Source organism: Vicugna pacos, chromosome 16, assembly GCF_048564905.1.
Source record: "Vicugna pacos chromosome 16, VicPac4, whole genome shotgun sequence".
Lineage (NCBI taxonomy): Eukaryota > Metazoa > Chordata > Mammalia > Artiodactyla > Camelidae > Vicugna > Vicugna pacos.
Window position 1 is genome coordinate 42,026,507 of NC_133002.1, and position 20,169 is coordinate 42,046,675.

Genomic DNA, 20,169 nt, shown 5'->3' on the forward strand with positions numbered 1-20,169 from the left:
TGGCTGATTTTCTGGCTCCAGCACAAGCTCAGCCACCAGCTACCTTGAGCCTGTTTGGGTTTAGAGCATGACAGTTTATGTGGCAAGCGGGCAAAGCTGCCCCTGGGAGGTCACATATCCACCTCCTTTGAAGGCTGGGGTTGGGCGTTGTGGCTGAGGAGGAATGGGTCTAGGGACCAGATGGCCCTGGATTGTGAAGGAGGTCTTCTATCTGTCTTGGGGAGCAGTGGGGCTGGGCCGCTTCATGTGGAGGTGGATGCTTGTCCATTAGGCTCAGCACCTTATGTCTTCCCTGAGGGAGGCAGGGACGTCTGGACTCTGAAGCCCAGCAATGGAGAGTGACATACAATACACACAGCTAACAAGTGACAGAAGCTGATTCAAACTCAGGCCTATATGGCTCCAGAGGGCTGGGATTGCCTACATTCTCTCTTCTCTGTACAGTGGCTGCCCCCCAATTCACCCCCCGTTTTGCATCTATCAGCCCCGTCACCCACCAAATACAGAACACGTAGAGAGAAACTCAAAAAAAAAAAAAAAAAAAGCAGGAGGGAATAGGATTAGATCCTGGAAGGATTTCTGCATTCATGAGCTTGTCTCTAGGAGAGGTTATTAGAGAGCAGTGTGCTGTCTCTGGAGGGGTTTTAGGTCGGGGGTCTCAGTTCAGCTGTCCCCTTGCGGCTCTCACCTCCTGACAGCTACTGAGAGACAAGATGACTTCTGATGTGTGCGACTCTTATTTTTTGATATGTAATGCCTGTACATGGTTCAAAAAATAAGGGCACAAAAAATAAGCTGGTTCAATGAAAAGCCTCCCTCCCACCCTAGTCTCCCAGTTCCCCTCCCCAGGGGCAAGTAATGTTCTGCATTTCCTGTCCAGACAGATACAAGCAAATAGGGACACATATTCTCTTTCTTTAGTCCCATTTTTAATACACAAGATGTAGCATACCCCCACATGCTGTTCTGTGCCTTGCTTTTGTCACCTGACAATATATCTTGGAGATTACTCCGAATCAGTACATAAAGAGCTGCCTTACTCTTAGGTGTCTTTTTATGGTCACAGGCTTCTAGGGAGCTCAGAAGTAATCACATGTGGTTTGATTAGCTTCACATTTCCATTTATGACTTCCCCGCCCAGAGAGGGCAGGAAAACTCTCCAAGGTCACGCAGCAAGGACTAAGGATGGGCGCCTGGCTTCCTCCCTGCTCTGTCCTTGGCCCCTGCCCCCTGCCACCTCGAGGCGGAGGCTGCCCAGGCTGGGGAAGGAAAGGGAGGGGGCGTCTCTAATTGAAATGCTCTTCGCGTTGCTCCTTTGCAGCCGGCACCTGGCGGGTGCGCGGGGCGGGTACGGCTGGGCCTGGGGAGCCGGGTGCGCAGGGGCCCGGGGCGGCCGAGCACCCACGTGGGAGCAGGAGAGGCCGGCTTATTCACCGGGAAACCGCGCCGCCTGCTTCCCGTTAATGAGCTCTGGGGCCCGAGGTGAGCTTCCCTCGCTGCTCACACGGCAGCTGCGCGGCACCAAAGAAAACGGGGACTTTTTTCTTCGTTCCTGACAGCTCATTAGAAGAATTAATTTACTCCAGCGTTTGCAGTTTAAAGGACATTATTTACTGGTTAATTGTTGTTATTACAAAATGTTAAATATCATTATTTATTTCCCCGGTCCTGACAGTCTCTCTGACAGGAATTTATTAGGTGAGACGGGATCACCGGTGGGCGCCCCTGTGCCGAGCAGCATGCAGGTGGGGGGTTCACCCCGGGGCCTAGGTCTCGGGGCAGGGCAGGCACTTTGAGGGGCAGGAAGCGAGGGTCTATCTAGATCCTCCCTGCCCCCCCAGGGGGCTGCCTGGAAGCTTCTTCAGCTGTGGGGACCCCCTGTTCTCACTGGGCAGCACCTTTGTCCTAAGGTCTATCAGCCATCACCCACATCTCACAACCAGCCCAAGGGGCAAGGCTGATTACCCTCATTTTACAAGTTAGGAAACCGAGCCTCATACACCGGTGACAGGCGGGGTGCTGATGGATGAGGTGATTTCTAAAGGAGAGAGGACGGTTGTCTGAGACCTAACACCCAGCCCTGGGAAATGTGGATCTTTCAGACTTCAAACAACGGCCCTTTAGACAAGGTCTTCAGCCTCATCCTTTCCTGCCCAGGAACCTGACAGCAGCAGGTCGCCTCAAGGAAAATTTGGAGAACCAAAGGGAGATGAAAAGTACTTTGAAAAAGTATGAAGACTGGCTCAACCAAGCCGTTATTGTTGCTATGCTGTAAATTACTACAGTTATTTCTGGCTGGCAGCCTGGTTTATTTTAGACCCTACCTCATTTCTTCCAGGTTATAGCCCCTAATCCCTCGCCTGGTGAGACAGAAAGAGACAGGCACTATTAGAGGGAATCCTGAGCAGATTCAGAAACTATCTACAGCTTGAAGAATTTTACAGATTCCCAGAATATCAGGGCTTGCCATCCTTCAGAGGTCTTCTTCACCAGCCCCTCATTTTATTTTATTGCTATATTACATTTTTAAAATTTTTATTCATTTTTTCGAATAGGTAGTTCGTGCCCAAGGTGCAAAATTCAAAAGACATAAAACAGTATATAGTGAACAGTCTCTGTCACTACTCAGAGGCAGCCAATATTATTGATTCCTTGTGTTTCACTATATTTAAAAATAGCATTGTTTCCCTTTTCTGTTCATGTAGAAAATACAATTATTCCTGCAGAAGGAAATAAAAATCATATACAATCCCACTATTCAGAGCTGAATACTGTTAACGTTTTGGTGTGTAATCAGCAAACCCTTTCTCTTTGCACGGAGACACACATCTCTAGTTACAAAGTTGCATAACCTGAGTTTATTACTTGTTTACATTAAATATTGATTCTTCAAAAATAAAAGTCTGAGTGGATGCATGCTAAACTGATAATGGGGATCTTGAGAAGACGAACTGGATTGGGTTAGAATAAGGGGGAACTTTGCTTTATACTTATTATATAAAATTTTTTTAAGAATGTAAATATATTTGCATATTACTTCCCCCCAATATTCCAGAATCTGATTTTAAATGACTACATCAGAAGGCTACAATTTAATCAATCCTTTCTTACTGTGGTTGGAAGATTTTTACTGGTTTTGCTATTATCAACAAAGCTGGGATGGACATTTTTGTACATCTTGGCACACTCATCCAATGTTTCCTTGGGGCAGTTTCTAAGAAATGGAATTGCTAAAAGGAATGTACACTTTAAGGGCTTTTGGTCCATCATGTCAAATTTCTTTCCTTCTGGGCTGCTCCAATCTCCCATTCCACTAGCAGTGCCAACGCCCCACCCCCACTTCTGATTTGTTTGACATAGCACAAGTGTAAGGTTTGTGAGATAGTGGGGCAAAGTCTTGGGAGGCTGGCATGGTTTCTTCTCTGGGTGATGTTCAAAAAGAGGGCAGTGTGTTGTTTGAGAAGCGTGCACTGGTACCTCCATCCCTTGGGATGCTGGCAGGAGCCCAGTGGGGACTTTGGTGGCCAAAAAGAAAAGGGGGAAGAACAAGGAATGAGTGACAAACCCTCAGGCCAGCAGGGCAAGGGCCTCAGCTAGTCCAAATCACAAGGCCTAAGGGTTGTGCAGCAAGCATCTGACACTGGATCCAGATCCTTCCTCCCGGCATCCAAGCATAGGGTGAGTGCAGCCCCACTGTCTATGAGGGTCTGCAGAGCTAAAGTCAGAGATGAGATGGCTCCTCTTGGAGCTCTTCTAGCCCATAAGAGTTACGTCTCTCAAGTTCATGTGGTACACGAGGACCTTCCAGCTCCTGCCTCCTCGAAATGTCACAGTCTTCTCTTTGATTCCGGGTGCTTGTTGCTGACCTATTCTTGTGGGTCTCACCTGCAGCCTTTGCACCTGTAGATTCTCTGGCAAGTTGACCCATCCCATTTGGAAAGCTTTAGGAGGAACAAGAGGGACACAAGATGAACTCGTTGATTTAATATTGAAACGAAAGCACCCTGTCTCTCTGGAGCCCAGCATCTCCATAGTAGCTGAGGTTTCCTCTTGATGGGGCGAAAAGAGAAAGCCCAAGATTGTATCTCATTGGTGAGATGAATAATACATTTGAAGCATCTCACAAACTATTTGATCCGCCTAAAGCTTCAACCGTTAACGTATTTCTCTTTATCCCCAGCAAGGGAGGGCTGGAAACTGTCAACATTTTCCTTTCTGCCTTATTTGTGCTTTCTCCATCAAGAGAAAAGCAGGGGCTGGGGGAGGGAAAGAGACAGGGAAAAAGGATGGCAGCAACACATACTCCTGGAACAATTCAATGAGCCACAGAACTCAGGGGTGCTCCTATGGCCTAGGAACCCCTGGGGTCACCAGGTCAGAGCAAGGGCCAGGAGGTTCTGGGGGGAGGGGCTGTGCTGTGGGTGCTGGGCCTGTTTGCAGGGCTGTGTGCCCCTAAGAAGTTGATCTCTGAAAGGGCTCATCTCCAGTGTTTCTGGAGATGATTTCCAGAGGTGAGAGGCTGAGGCTTGCCAGCTGCCAAGCACCCTTCCTGGTTCCTTAAAACTTCCAGTGACTGAGCTCAGGGACCAGGTGCTGTGCCAGTGTTTAAACCTACAAGCCTTCACTTAACTTCTTATGTCACTCTGAGGGGCGACCTTAAGTTTCTGTGGATCTTATCCAAGGTCACACTGCTAGTCAGTGTCAGGCTATCGGGCCCAGAAATTCATGTTCTTAACCACAGTGCTGATCTCCCTCTCAACTAGTCTTTGTCAAACCTGTCTCCTGTTCTGGAGGGGGAGTAGAGAGAAGTGGTTAAGAGCACAGACTCTGAGGGGGAGGGTATAGCTCAGAGGTACAGTATGTGTTTAGCATGCACAAGGTGCTGGGTTCAATCTCTAGTACCTCCATTAAAAAATTAATAAATAAAAATTTAAAAAAAGAGCATAGACTCTGGAAATTGGAATCACCTCTTACTGTGCCTCAGTTTCCTCATGTGTAAAATGGAGATGTTAACAGCAGAACCAACCTCATAGAGTTGGAATGAGGATTAAATAAGTGAATATCCTCAGGTTCTCAGAGCCTGGGGTGAAGGAAGCTCTATGTGTATTTGCCCTTATTCCCAGCTTATTTTACACCACAGTCAAATTTCAACCCTCCCAACTGATCTTGGACTTATTCCATCTTCCCTCTTGAGACTGCCTCTCTCTGTCCCAATCCATCTTATTTCCCAGTCCCCTTCCTCTGCCCAGCCTGGCTTGGGGCCCCACTGTCAGACTTCCCAAGTTCTTAGAGGGCTCCCTGTGATCCCCAGAGTTCTGTCGACACAAATCAGATTTTAGTGGGTCTTTCGCCTGATTTCTAATAGGTCCTCTCATTCCCATGGACCTTGCCGATGTTCACGGCTCTTTTGTCTTCTGCAGTAACAGGTACAGGAAAGGCTCATCCCCTAGGTAACCAGCAGCACGCTTTGGCAGGAGGCAGAGCACAGAGAGAGATGACTTCCCTGGGAGGAAAACAGCAGATAGTCCTACCAGGGAAGGAACAAGGGATGGAGGATCAAGAGTGATCTTCCTAATAACCAACAGTGTGTCTTCCATCCCGAGCCATTCACTTCTGTACTTTCACAGGCATCCCTCCTCCCTGTGGGGAAGCTATTCATTGTGTCCACCCTCAGTTCCTCCAGTTGTAGCTGTGAACTGGGACTTATGCAGAGGAGCCAAGAAACACTTCAGAATTCCCAAGTGTGGAATAGGAGAAAGGAGTCTGCCAAAGCAAGAACTAAAACTAGATTTTGGGGAGGATATCCTTACAGCCTGGGTAGTGAGAGGCTGGGCCTGGCGAAGCGGTCTCTTCCTGCGGGGCCAGGCAGGCCCAGTGGTCCCCAGCAGCCTGGCCTGTGTGCCTTCCCAGTGCCCCAGAACCCTTCTGTTCAGGCCTGGCACCCCATGGAGGTGGCATTCTGCTCAGCAGCTCAGAGCACAGACGGGAGGGCGGGCATTGCAGAGAATCGATTTGCGGGAGCAGCGGGGGCTTTCTCTTCCTCCCTACTTCCCTGGTCTTTGATCTCCTATCCTTCCTCTCTAGCCCCATTTTTTCCCCTCCTTCTTCCCTTGATCTCTCCTTCTTTCTCTCCCTTCAGCAGAATCACAGCAGCTTCCTAGAAGGCAGGGGTGGTGGGGGCCTTGGGGGATCAGGAAGCAATCTTTTGTCCTCTTGCTCTTTCTGACTGGGTGTGGCCTCCCTGCCCAAGGTAACAGCCTCTGACCCAAGTTCTGAGAGGTAGGGTCTGGCAATGGTGAAAGTACACACCCACCCACACAGACACAGGCACAGACACACACACACACACACACACACACTTACTTGTAAAGCAGGAGCTGAAACAGACGGAGAGAAACCAAGGAAGAAAGGGAGAGGCAAAGAGAGAAAGGCTGAGACAAGATCCAGAGCTTCGAAACAGTGAAAGACAGAGATGGGGAGAGTCAGAGACAACGAAAAAGGAGAATTCAGCAAATTAAAATTTTTACAACCATCCAGCAAGTCGGCAAAAATGATCTCCCCTGCGGTCTTTCATTTATCTCATTATCTGACTCCTAATGTGCTTTTTCCCCCCCTTTCTTTTCTCGCCACACTTGGTGCAGAATCTTATTAGCTTTTTTTTTTCTGGCAAGGGCTTCATATAGTCTTTTTCATTACATTTCCTAATAAAAGCAATCACTCGGACGGCACGGCTGGAGGATTAAAAAGCCACCTCAGCAGCCTCCTGGCCAGCAAAGCCATGACTTGCTGTAGCCTTGTTCATGCTGCTGGGGGACTCGCCAGCCCCAGCAGGCCAGGTCAGGGAGACCAAAGCTGTGTTGTGATATGTTCCAGGGCTGGGAGAGGCATTACAGCAGCCGTGGCAGGTGCACAATTTTATGGCAGGTGTGAGAACAGAAGACCTGGAGGAAGTGGCCCTTTCCCAGAGCTGTTTCAGGGCAGGAGCCTGAACCCTGTGTTCTGGTTTTGCTCCAGGGCAAAGAATATGTGGGGCCTTTCTCTCTGGACCTTGACTCACCCTGTAGCAAATTCTTTTGAATATCAGCGATGTCAAGTCTTCCACCTTTTGAAAGTAGATTTGATTTTGTTATCTAAACTTTTTGTGTGTGTGGTAAGATTCACATAACATAAAATTTACCACTTTATTTTTTATTTTTAAATGTACCATTTTGACCATTTCAAGTGTACAGTTCATTGGCATTAAGTACATTTCAATAATTATGCAACCGTCCATCTCCAGAACTTTTTCATCATCCCAAACTGAACTTTGCGCACATTAAACGGTAACTCCCCATTCTCTTCCTCACCTGCCCTTGACACCTACCATTTTACTTTCTGTCTCTATGAACTTGATTGCTCTAGGCACCTCGTATAAGTGGAATCATACAGTATTTGTCCTTTGGTGACTGGCTTATTTCACGTAATGTCTTTAAGGTTCATCCTTGTGGCAGCACATGGTAGAATTTCATTCCTTTTTAAGGCTGAATAATGTTCCATTGTATAAATATACCACATTTTGTTTTTTCTACATTTTTTAAAAAACAGAAACGTTTCTATCTACTTGAGGAAAGTGAAAAGAGAAAACCCACCCAGATTCTTCTTCCTTTTGTGTTTCTTTCTTTTGCTAACAACAAAACAACCCTGTTCTTCAAGGACCATTCCAGATCACTCTGAGAAAGCAGCTTGGCAGAGGATTTGGTACTTGGAAAGGGCCAAAAGTTACCAGGAAACAGGTATGATAAATCAAATTATGGGAAAGGAAGGAACCCTCTATAAAGCAACATGACATTTTATCGCCCAGGTTATAGACTGGCCCTAAAGGTATTTCACATCGCCCTCCAAGATGATTTGGGCCACACATTGAGTGCCACTGGATTAACGACACAATCTCTCAGGGTAGCGGGTGACTTTGAAGAGAACAATGGTCATTTGGAAATATTTGGTTTAGTATGTTTAAAAATTAAAGTACAAAAAGATCAAATTAAAAGCAACTTTGAAATGGCTTGTTGATTTGGGGCCCACTGAAGCCATCCCTGGTTAGCTGCTTCATTTCTTAGATATTCAGTCAGGGCTTTTGGAGTTGGTCCCAACTAGCATTTCTCAAAGGCCAGAGGGCATCACAGATTTAGGAGACCATCAAGGGTGTGTGTGTCAGCACATATGGTACGTCCAGCTGCTCCCAGGAGGGGGTCTCCAATCTCAGCTGCTGGTTCAGTTAATAATGGTAATACCCTGTATCTGTGTGGCCCTTTGGGAACCTTTACCTTTCATTTCTTTCCACTTTCCTCCAGGACCCCTTTGCTCTAAGTCTCTGCTCGCCTCTGTCCCTGTCTTAGACCCCATAAGATAGCAGATTCTGCTTAGGGAGAGTAGAAGCCCAGAGGTTACAAAGGCAACCTCACAGATGCCTTTTCCTTCCCTCATCTTGTGTCAGAGCCCCTGAAATGTACCATGGATTTCACTATTTTCCCTCTCGCTACAGAAGTAGAATGAATTTATTTTCCACATGGCCTTAAAAACTGGATCTTTTCCCTAAACATTCACATATACATACACACACATACACGCCCTCTCTGTTTCACCAAACATCAGCCTTTTCTAGATCACTCCCCTTCTATTCCTGAGAAGTTGCCTCCTCCCTTACAGGAAGGCTCCAGGGGGCTTTTATTTTTCTTTTATTCTCAGCTCTCTATCAATCAAGGGGAGGGGGAAACACTTTATCTGAACCCTTGGTGAGCAACAGCAGCAACCAGCAGCTGCCAGGGCAGTGGGAACTTCATTTCCAGAGCTGACGTTTATAAATGTGGCATAGAATACCAGCAGGGACTAGAATAAATCAAACAGCTTCTCTAAAGGTCCCTGGGGTCTATTTTAGAATTTCTTCCCATTGAGGATCATGTTCCTTCTTTTTTTTTGCAGGGGTCGGGGTGGGGAATGCTGTGGTTTGCAACACAGAATGAACCATACTCTTGCCCATTTTCCATGTAAGCACTAATCCTGGCACCCAGGATGTTTCGAAGCAAGAGTGTTGGGCCAGTCTCTGGATGTGGAGTAAGGCTTGGGGCTTGAAATCCTGGCTGGGGGTTGGAATGCCAGCTCTGTTACTTACTAGCTATCAGTTTCCTCATCTGCAAATGGGGGTAAAAATGCCTGCCCCGCCCATTTCACAGGACTTTCGTGAATGTTGAATGAGATGTCTATAGAGTGAGGGCCATGAAACCTTTAAAAAGCTTATGCAATGTGGTGAGGGGTTATTAAAGAGCCATGATAATAACCAAGGTTGTCCAGACCCCCGACGTGTCCAGAGAGCTTTCTGGATGGGCTCCAGGCAGACATCTCCCAGCCCATTCCACAAAACTGTTTTCTCCTTTCCTTTAAAATTCTGGGCAAGGAGCACTGATAATCTGTTCCAAACACAGCTGGATTCTTCCCAATATGTTTTCTAAGACTTTCCTTCTTCTGTCCCTCTAAATATTGAGAAAATTAAGTTGGACAAGTATGATAGGTGGAGAGAGAGGGGTGGGGGACCCTGAGAGAGAGGGGTTTCCAAGGATGAGTCAGGAAGGCAGGAAACAGGGGGTAGTTGTTTAATAATTTCCATGTCACTGGGAACTCAGCATGGATCCTTTCAAGATTCTGTATGAGATCCTGCTCAGTGAGGTGGGACCCAAATCCCACTCCCCTTACATTCCCTGCATTTTCAGATGCTGCACACCACCTTTCCCCTGCTTTCTGGCCCTTCTGTGGATTTCAATCCTACCAAGGCCAAACCCTGCCTGTGGTTGGGAGCTTAGGTGCAGGCAGGATGCTGACGATGCCCAATGTCCCTCCCCCCCTCAGGACAGCAATTATCTGTACAGTATTTTCTTCTAAGCCTTTTCCTATATAACAAGATTCCACCCAGCTTCATTCCCCAAAGGCAACCAGTGTTGCCAGTTTCTTGCTATCCTTATAGAGAGAAAACTGATTTTTCTTTAAATATTTGTTCAACACTTTATTTAAAGGGATTAGGTGCTGCAAAAAGGAAGGCCGAACAGAAGGCTTTGTTTCTTCATTGTTCTAAGCAGTTCAGCTCTAGTGGACAATTGCATGCCCCATTCTTTGAAACAAAAGCTGTGAAGGAAGTAGGACCCAATGTCAGCTGAAAGCAGTTACCCTGGCTGGTGGTGGGGGTGGTCACAGTCTATACTCAAAATAGTTTTTTTTAATACAAACATAGTGATTCTCTAAAAGGCATTTGGTCAGCAAAATGCTCTTCTGTCTTTTTACAATCATGGTGATGCTTTATTGTTGCATGTATGTAGATCCTTCAGCCAAAGCCTCACTGGTCCCCTCCTAGATCTGACTCTCCTGGGGGCTATTATGAGATTCCCACTCTTGTTGCCCTCTGAGGCCATTCTTGTTGAAAATTGCCCTTTTTTTTTTTTTTTAACTCTTGATATCTGAGGAGGGAGGAGACAGGGGAATGTAAATGGAGGACATGAAGGGGTGATGTATTTTGGGTACTAGTAATCTGATTGCAACTGAGGTTGCAAGCCTGTTTATGGCAGGCTGAGTTATTTGGAATAACTATCTCAGTAAAAACAACTAGAAGTGATAGATAAAATATCAAAAACATCTTAAAAGCCCCAGAGAGTTGACAAAATAGCAAGGAATTAATGGGCCAACATGAAAGAGAAAACCAGAGCATAGATGCCACTTTTCCCTGAAAGAGCATCTATCAATCCTAGCAAATCTGAACTTTCATTTTGATCATCTGGAAGAGGGATGGGGTTAGAAATCCAAGCTCAGTGTCTGCATATGGTGGAGAGTCTAACAGAAGATCTTTTCCTCAATACACTGAGGCCCCAAAGGGCGACATCATCAGACTGAAGTCCTCCAGCCCAGGCTCACATTGCCTGGGTGATCCAGGGAATCTCAAACCAGGAACTTGGTTTAGACAGTTCAGGCCTGGTGGTACCCCAGTACCTGGTGGAAGTAAGCACAATCTTCTTTAAAGGAACGCCCCTTCATATCCAAATTGTTCCTATGTATTTAGAATAATATATAATAAATAATAATTTGTTCAAGTGCAGTTACCAGAACTTGGTTAAATAGAGCCAAGCCTACAGGAAAATAAGACTCCATAAGTAAGAATCTAAAAACAAGAGACAAATGAAAAACAGCCGAGACTTCACACATTTGAACAATCAGATTTAGACTATTAATCATGCTTCCTGTGGTCAAAGAAAGAAAAGCTTGAAAATATTCACAGGAAATAAGAAATTGGGTAAGGTGACAAAATGAACTTAAAAAAAAAAAAAAAAGAAATCCTGAAAAAAAAAACCCCCACAAGAACTGCAATTAAAACTCAGCTCATTAATTTAAAGGCACCTGGATGAAGTGGAACAGAGAATTAGCAAAGTAAAAGGTAATAGTGAGAAATTACCCAGAATGTAGTACAGAGAGGGGAAAAAAGGCAGGGAGGAATAGGGAAGCTAAGAGATACAGTGGATAGAGGCCTGATTTAATTAACATGTTTAATTAACATCCCAGAAAGGGAGGAAAGAACAAATAGGGCAGAAGAAAATATTTGAGACAAGATAACGGTTGATCAGTTTCCAGAACTGATGAAAAGGCTCTAGTCCACAGATTCAAGAGGTCAGTAAATCCCAAGCATGGAAGTCCTGTCTAAACCAGCAGCCAGATGAGACAGGAGTGGGTGGTACAGCTGAGAGTTTCCTTCCCAGGCAGTAGGCTAGACTCCATAAAGCCTCCCACTAAGAAGCAGAGCCATGTGGCTTTGGTGCCTGAGATTCCCTGGCTCCCTTAGGCCCTTCTCTCTCTTCCACTGCCTTGAGGCCTCTCCTCCAGCCAGGCCCTGATACCATACCATCCATCCATCAAAGCCTTTCCTCAAACCTCTTTTTCTCGCCTGACCCCAAGGCTCAAGGCAGAAACAGAAAAAAGAACAAAAGAATAAGAACAAGTGAGAAAGCAGAGTAAGGGATGATTCTTGCAGGCATTATCACTTAGGAGATGGGCTAGACTGGCTTTGGGGGCGGCCTGGAGGCAACAAGCAGAAAACAGGGATTGAAGATGACTTAGAAGTTGCTATTCAGAACTCTGCTTCCCTTCCCTTCCCTTCCCTCCTTTTCCCCAGGCCTCCCTCTGATTCTCTGCCTCTGTGACCTTACATCTGGCAGTACAGTGTGGGGAGGATCTGAAATCCCATACTCATCTACCGTCCCTAACAAACAGCAACATCAGTAGGTCAGTCTGCAGAGATAGGAGAGGGGAATATCACATCTGCTTGAAAACTGGAAAATACCGAGAGCTGAATCCCTGGAGTTAATCTTCCTGCAAGCTACTGAATTTCAGTTGCTATTTGTCACCTGTCAAGCCAGCCCAATCCATGTGAAAACTACTTTCCTTTCCCTGCTCCCAATTCTCACTCCTCCCTAAGCTCCCCACCCCAGAGTTTCCAGGCTAAGAAGCATGGGAAAGACATGAAAGGGCGAGTGTGGGGAGGCTCCTGATAGAGGATTCATATGTAGTCTCTATTCCGGACACATCCTCACCTCCAAGGAGTGGAACTGGGACACCAATTCTCAGCACTCTGATTTTTCAATTCCTCCAATGTCTGCTGGGCTTTAAAGGGACTTTCTCCAAAAGTCTAATGGTGGAAATATATCCATTAAGATATACATATATGTGAAGATGGCTACTTAGTGAACAATTGGGTATATCTTAGCGCACCACAGTCATATGATTGTGCAAATATTGCACACTTATTTGTATAGAGCTGGGATAGAAAGACCTTGAGACAAGATTAAAAAGATTCTATTGTTCATCTTCAGGGACATTTTTCCTTAAGACAATGAAAACACCTCCTCTCTCATTTTTATTTCATTTCCTCTTGTCCCAGTGAGATCTGAGAGCATCCTTCCATAGGTGGATTCCCCCATGCTCAGGCTAAATGATGACTTAATATTTTCTCAGAGGTTTCAGTCCTAATTCTAGGACTTACCTTATTTCTTCCTCCCTTGGAAACTGCCTAGTAATTAACTCTTGTATCTTGAGGGAGCAGAGTTGAACCTAATATCTGCAATTTAACAAACACAAAACAAAGGCAGAGCAGGAAGCAGAAGCCAGGGTCTCTGGGGATTCCACCCTCTACCTCCTGGCCTGAAGGAGGATACTGTCCTCAGCGGCTCACAGAAGACACTGTCCACCTTTAATAAACCTTGCTGGGCCAGCCCAGAACAGATCTCTCGCTTCCCTGAACACCTAATACCAGCTGGCTGGCTAGAGAGCCACATGAGTGTAAGGTGCCTGTGACAGCCAGAGAAACCCACAGTCCATTCAGCAAACATGTATGGGTGCTTCTCTGTCCCAGATGCCTCCTCCACACCATGGAATACTATGCAGCCATCAGGAATAACGTGCCAGTCCCAGATAACTCATGTGGAAGTTGAGTATAGGAAATGGAAAACAGCAAGATGCTGTATAGTGTGCTACTTCTGAGACTGAAAAACAAAAAGGAATAAACATATGTTTGTATACCCATAAAACATCTCTGGAAGGATACAAATGAAAATAGTGACACAACATTGTAAAATGACTATAAATCAAGAAAAAGTTAAAAAAAAAGAAAATAGTAATAGTATTGCATGTGACGAGGGGCAGGAAGTGGCTGAGGATAGGGTGGGAAGGAGACTTCCTTTTCACAGTGTTCCCTTTTGAACCTTTTAATTGTTGTTCCATATGTCTGTATTACCTATGAAAAATGACAATCAAAAGAAGACCCCTTCTCCTTAAGGGGGAAGGGAGACATGCAAACACAGTTACAACATTCCATGCTCATTGTTATCATGGAGATGTAGACAGGGTGGGAAGGGACTACAGGAGAGAGGCCATCCAACTCGTCTTGTGGGTGTGGAGGAATTTGGGGTCATCATAGGAAATGCTGGAACCTCTCTCAGCTCAGACTTGCCAGAGCCTAAAGAGCGTAGCGAGAAGGGACCTGCGGTAGAACTGCAGGAGCAGATAGAGGCCAGCACCCCTACTGCCTTCTGTGCCAAGCTAAGAGGCTGCGATTTTATCCTAATAGGAAATGGGCAGCTATTAAAGAATTTTCAGCAGGGGAATGACCTGTTCAGATTTGCTGTTTAGAGAGAGGATTCTGGCAGGAACACAGAAGGATAGTTTAAAAGGGGCAAGGATGGGGCCGGGAGATTCGTTATGAGGTTAATGCAGGAATCTAGGTGAACGAAGTAAGATGGACGACTCAGGGCAAAGGGAGCCAGGATGGAGGAGAAGGATGAAACCCAAGACAGGTAATGGGCTCAAAATGTGTATGGAGACCACATGCAGATCCAGCTCTGCTGCTCTTGGTTTTCTCACGCTGGCATTCTCTGCACATTCAGGGCCACAAACACCCCCTAGCTGGCAGGATGGGTCTGAAAGGGCTGCTTCCCGGTCAGCCTGCCTGTCTCCTTGCCCCAGGCTCCAGCTCCTTGGCAAAGAGGTGCAGAGAAAAGAGAACAGAAGCCTCTCCCTTGCTATTCAACTCCTAGGTCTCTCTTATTTATTCCACGCTCTCTCTCTCTCTCAAGATTCGGGTCCTCTCATTATTTCTGAGCTGTACAGCTTGCTGCTTCCCTGGCTCGCTCTCCCACCCCTGTCTGCGAAGTGTCAATCAAACCATCAGATGAGCAGTTCAGCCTTACATCCTTTACATCCTTGGCGACTCTGCCCCAGGACACAGCAGCAATTGCTGACACACAGCAGCACAGTTAGGGCTGCTGGCTCTCCCTTTAATGGTCTTCGTATCCAGAATGGGTGTTAAAATGGAATTTGAGGGGATCGCTTCTCTCTGCCTGCCCCTATCAGGACAGCCACAGGACAGGCAATCCTGATGGAGAGGGGAAGCCTTCAGAAGTTGGTTTGCTTTTCATTTTAAGGTTGGCCAGTGTCTGCTTTCGGAGGAGTCGTTTGAAATTCTTAACAAGAAGCAGAATGCTTGAGTCCAGGAATCCAGGGCAGGCTTGTGAAGTAGGGATGGGGAAATGGAATTGTTATTTTATTTCTGAAGATATATTATATTAAACAAAAGAGAGGTGGGCTACAGAGCCGCTTTGTAGTTTCCCTGGAGGATGAACAATAAGAAATGTCAGGGGGCAGCTGGGAAAATGGAGATTAGAACAAAGGAAGAACTTCCCCAGGCCCTGGAACCAGTGACAGGGAGATCTGAAGCATCTGCTTCCTCAGGGGATTTCTCCTTATCCTTTTACAAATTGTGAATGGAAGCGCAATTTTTATAGAGTATGGAAATTAATGAGCATTAAGCTCAATTACCTCGCCAAATTCTCTTTAGATCTTTGATAACACACACACATAGCTCGTGGTTGTGATCCGTGTGAGTCCATTTGTGTTCTGCTTCCCTTCCTCAGTATGATTTCACTTACTTACATGTTTCTGCGGAGCCCACCGTACTCACACTTGTCATTTTGAATCCTACCTAGTATTCCATTGTGTCAACATGCCAGAGTTTGTTCGGCTATCCCCTGTGGCTGGATTGTTTCCAATTTTTTAATATTGTAAAAGCACAGCTACGAATGTCTTCATACAAATGTCTTTTTCTCCCCTTGGATATTTCCTTGGGGTATAGTTCCCCAAGTCAAATTTCCAGGTCAGAAGCTTTGAACCATTTTACGGTGCTTGCATGCTCTCCAGGAAGCCCAGACAAGCTGAGTTGCCACACTACTCTCTCTCTGTCCACGCGGCACTGACAACATCAGATTTTATCATTTTTATTTATTTTTGCTCATTTAATAGGCACATAATCATACCTTGAAGTTATTTAATCGCCATTTCTTTCACTGCTAGTGAGACTGGGCACACTTCCACGTGAGGATTTATTGTCTGCTTTTCCTCGTGTGTAAACTGTTCATCTTCTCTGACATCTTATCAAGAGAAATCCGGGGGCTGACCTTCTATATTTATATCAAGGCTTTACATACTTAAATAGTACATTTTTCTTGGTTATGTCTGCCATTTTTTACTCTAAGGGAGCTGTCCTGTTGTGAAGTGGATGCTATCTGGTCCCATGTGGGGTGGAGTTGAGGCGACTTCTGGATTCTAGAGAAATTTCTTTTTTGAGAAGAAAACAAAGCCAATCATATTACACCCCCTCTCTGGGCCCCCATCTTCCTAGGAAAGGAAGGGTTGGGCTGAGGATTCTTTGCTGGGGCTGCACATCTTCCTATGGTTATGTAGATTTCCTGGTCCATTATTTTCTTCCACTCACAGTACAGTCATGAGAGAAACAGCAAAATATTTAAATCAGATTCATCATCACAAGTCTGACTACTCTTCAGTTTGGCACAGTGGTTAAGGGAACAGGTTCTGGAAAAGAAAAAATGAAGTTCACATCTCAGTTCCTCTGATTACCAAGTGTGTGGCTTTGGGCCTCTGTCAGCCTTAAAGTCTTTGGCATAAAGTGGTGTTTCAGTTATGGCTGCATAAAAAACTCTCACAAATCTTAGCTAAAAACAACAACCGGTTTATTCTATCTCATGATTTTGTAGGTCAGGAATTCAGATGGGTCTTGGCTGGATGAGTCTTCTGCCCCATGTGGCCTTAATTGGGTCACTCAGTGGTATCTAGCTGGTGGCTGGGCTGGGCAGGAGGGTCCAAGATTGCTTCATTCTTATATCTGGCTCTCTATGTAGTCTCAGGGCCTCCTTACGTGGTCTCTCCAACAGGGTGGTTGGACTAATATGGTGGCTCAGGGCTCCAGGAGTGAGAGCTCCAAGATGAGAAGAGGAAGCTGCTTTTAAGACCTGGGCCAGAAAGGATACCAGTGTACTTTCCACCATATTCTATTGGTCAAGTGGTCACAGATCCTGTGATGGGAAGAGTGACCAAGAATTTGGGGCCATCTTTAATGTGCCAAAAGTGGGGATAAAAATATTTTCTCCTAGGGCTGTGAAGCTTCAACTAAATAATGCAAGCAGAGGCTGATTTATTGTGAAGCTAATGAAACTTCAACCACCGGGCTCCTTAATTGTATGATTTCTTCCAAGTTCTAGCATCTAATTTTGTATTCACAGTTTTTCTTTTTCTTTTCTTAAAGAGGATCCCCAAATTGTATAAGAATTAGGCCCTATAAATCTTAGTTCTGTCCCAAATGTATGTTAAAGTACTCATTTAGCACACTGCCTGGCACAGAGAGAGTGCTCACTACAGGGGCCCTCATGCCCTAGGCTGGTGCCCGGTCCCCTTCTGGGCCTCAAGAGAAGGCTCCTCCTCTCACTCTGCCCTTTCCATTTGCTCAGGATCATTTCTCCTTCTCCTTTTTAAAAGATGAATGTAAAACATGCTGAGAATAATTTCATAATCACAAAACTGCCCTCCCAATTGTGGCCCCTGCGTCTACCCCACTAACCTCACCACCCACCAGAGGGGTGGGCCTTTCCCTGGGCATAGTGCCAAGTTCTTAGCTCTGCCCTCTAGAATCTCCAAAGGAAATCAGGCTGGAGAGAGGGAAGCCAACAGGGAGAAGCAGCATTCCTGGTGCCCAGCTTGGTCTAGGAGGCATTGAAATTCCAGGGCCGAAGTCCTGAGACAAAGATCATAATGAGACAGGAAGGTGGCATAGGAAGGAGCCCATTTGCATGACAATAATTGATCCAAGAATAGAAAACTAAAGGGATGCAAGGGTGAGGCTGGCAGCTGAGCTGGGCTAACCTCACAAATCAGACTACCCAGCTCTGCTCTGCAGGGGAAGCGGGGGGTTGAGCCGGGTCGGTGCCAGGCTTTGGGGGTTGGGAGAAGTGGGGAGAAGGACTTGGCCCCAGGGGATTGTGTGAATGCTGGCCAGGATGGACTTTGCTTTACTCCTCCTCCTTCAGGCCAGAGCCCGCCTTCCCTTGCTTTCTTCTTTATATGTGGGCTCTGAGGCTGTAGGGCTAACTCGGTGGGCAGGATGGCGGCTCAGAAAGATCTCTGTGACACCATTGTGATTGGAGCAGGCATCCAGGGCTGCTTCACTGCATACCACCTGGCCAAACACAGGAAGAGGGTCCTCCTACTGGAGCAGGTACTGTGTCCCTTCTGCACTTTTAACCTCAGGGACTGTCCCTTTCTCCTCCCCTTTTCTGGAGCCAGCAGCTGTAGGGTGAAGGCCAAAGGCCTGATTATTACAAATTCTGCACAGTTTGTAGCTTAGCTGCCTGGTGTGCTTCAGTACAATGCAAGTAAAGTTTCATTCTTTCTAAGGTTCACTTTGGATTTCTAGGCACATTTCCTCCTTTTGCTGCTTTCCAGCTCCCACCCTTGACCAAGAAGTGTTCCAGGTCCCGTTCTCTTCCTTCTTGCCACCCTGTCTCTTCTGTGCCAAAATAGTTGATTCTGGCCCAGAAAAATAATCAGTTCTGCTTTGGGTAACTTTAAGTAAAGATAATTTTGCCTAGAGGCAAAGACTGATTTGTCAGCCTAAGAGGTAGGATTCTTTTCTGCACATTCCTGGCCTCTCACCCTGGAACACAGAAGAGGCTTCCGTTTTTTCTGCCACCTCCGGGTAGTAGCAACCTCCTTGTCTGATATGCAGGAAATAAGACTTAGGTCTTTTTTTTTTTTTTAACTTGTAGAAGAGGTGACCACATGCAGTGCAGTCTACAGTGGCCACTGCACTGGAGACTGTGGGTAGGCCCTGAATATCCAGAGTCCTTTCCAGGGTAGGGCCACCCAGCTCTCCAAAGGTTTCTACCTTCCCATTCTGCCTCTATCTATCCAGGCTGGTTTTGGTTTACTCTTCTTGGTAATGAGTTGGATTGGTTAGAAAACTTTAATTTCTCTGTCAGTTTTCTCAAAACCTGAAGGATTCCTGGTCCAACCTTGCAGGAAACACGCCAACTTTTGCTAAATCCCAAGGTGGTTCCCAAGGTGGTGTCCTGAGTGATCTGAGGCCACAGAGAAAGAGTCATCATCAGTTTTCTTGTCCACAAAATGAAGAGCCTAGACTAGAATGATCTTGAAGTTTCTTTCTAATTCTGCTCCTCTGTAAGTCCAAGTGTAGGGGAGGTTGCAGCAGGATGACTGAAGACTAACTAACAGAGGGACTTTGGGATGTGAATGATGTTAGCAAGAAGGAAGCCTGAGTTAGAGCTGCTGAAGAACTTGTATTCAGAAGCTGAGTCAGTAACTTGGCCATAAAGGGAGACTGTATGGAAATATTTGAAGAATAAGTGCTCCTGGCTGAGAGCACATGATGAGCTGGCTCCTAAATGCCAGGGGTGACAGCTGCAGTTGTCTCTTATTCTCCATTTCCAGTTCTTCCTCCCACACTCCAGAGGAAGCTCCCATGGGCAGAGCCGGATAATCCGAAGGGCGTACCCTGAAGACTTCTACACCCAGATGATGGCCGAGTGCTACCGGATATGGGCCCAGCTGGAGCATGAGGCAGGAACCCAATTATACAGGTTGGCTTGGGAGGGGAGATTCCTTGAATGATGGGGCTCGGCACCTGGGGGTTCTTTTACTTATGCAAGTGGGCAGTGCCACAAACACACGAACACTCAACATCCAGTGGAGGGACACAGGGCCTGCGGAAGTGCCAGGCACGTGGAAGTTTTCTGCTTGCTGTCATTATGATCTCTTCACAGGTCCCGCTGGCTCTTGCCAGGCTCTGAGTTCCAGGGCTGGGTTTAGACCATGTGTCCAAGGCTTGCAGAGGTTGTTTTGGGAAAACTGCTGGAAAGACACTGGGCAGATGCCCAGAGCTAGAGTTTATATCTACATCTCTGTGGAGAGGTTGGAGACTCTCTTGGGTCAGGGATTGAAACAGAGGAGGAGGCTGCTGTCTTCTTTTTATTCCTACTAGTTTCACAACCTTTCATGCTGGGTCCTCACCACCAGAACAACCCTTATAAATCCATTTCATTCCCTCTGAATACCTCCTCCCATAGGAACAAATGGGGATGCTTCTCAGGCTGCATTGCTTGCCAGGGAATGAGCGCGCAGCTATTTCTCTATTGCCCCCATGGCCCTCTCCGGCCCTTAAGCCCTCCCTCACTGACCTTTCAAATACTCATGGGCATGGAGGCAGACAACCCAGGAGGCAAACAGAACTTTAACCCCTCATCC

General features: G+C 46.3%; 1 protein-coding gene across 2 annotated transcripts in view; it reads left to right on the forward strand.

Annotated features, from left to right (window-relative positions):
• PIPOX (pipecolic acid and sarcosine oxidase) overlaps positions 1–20,169 on the forward strand; it is an 88,999-nt gene that overhangs the window by 60,212 nt on the left and 8,618 nt on the right. Inside the window, exons 1-2 of one of the 2 annotated variants that reach the window (XM_006211936.4) lie at positions 17,968–18,124; positions 19,357–19,505. In XM_006211936.4, coding sequence (XP_006211998.1) covers positions 18,011–18,124; positions 19,357–19,505 — 263 coding nt within the window. In that variant the 5' untranslated portion in view covers positions 17,968–18,010. Of the gene's footprint in view, positions 1–17,967; positions 18,125–19,356; positions 19,506–20,169 lie in introns of those variants that run through there. The other variant, XM_031685346.2, reaches the window with a different exon arrangement.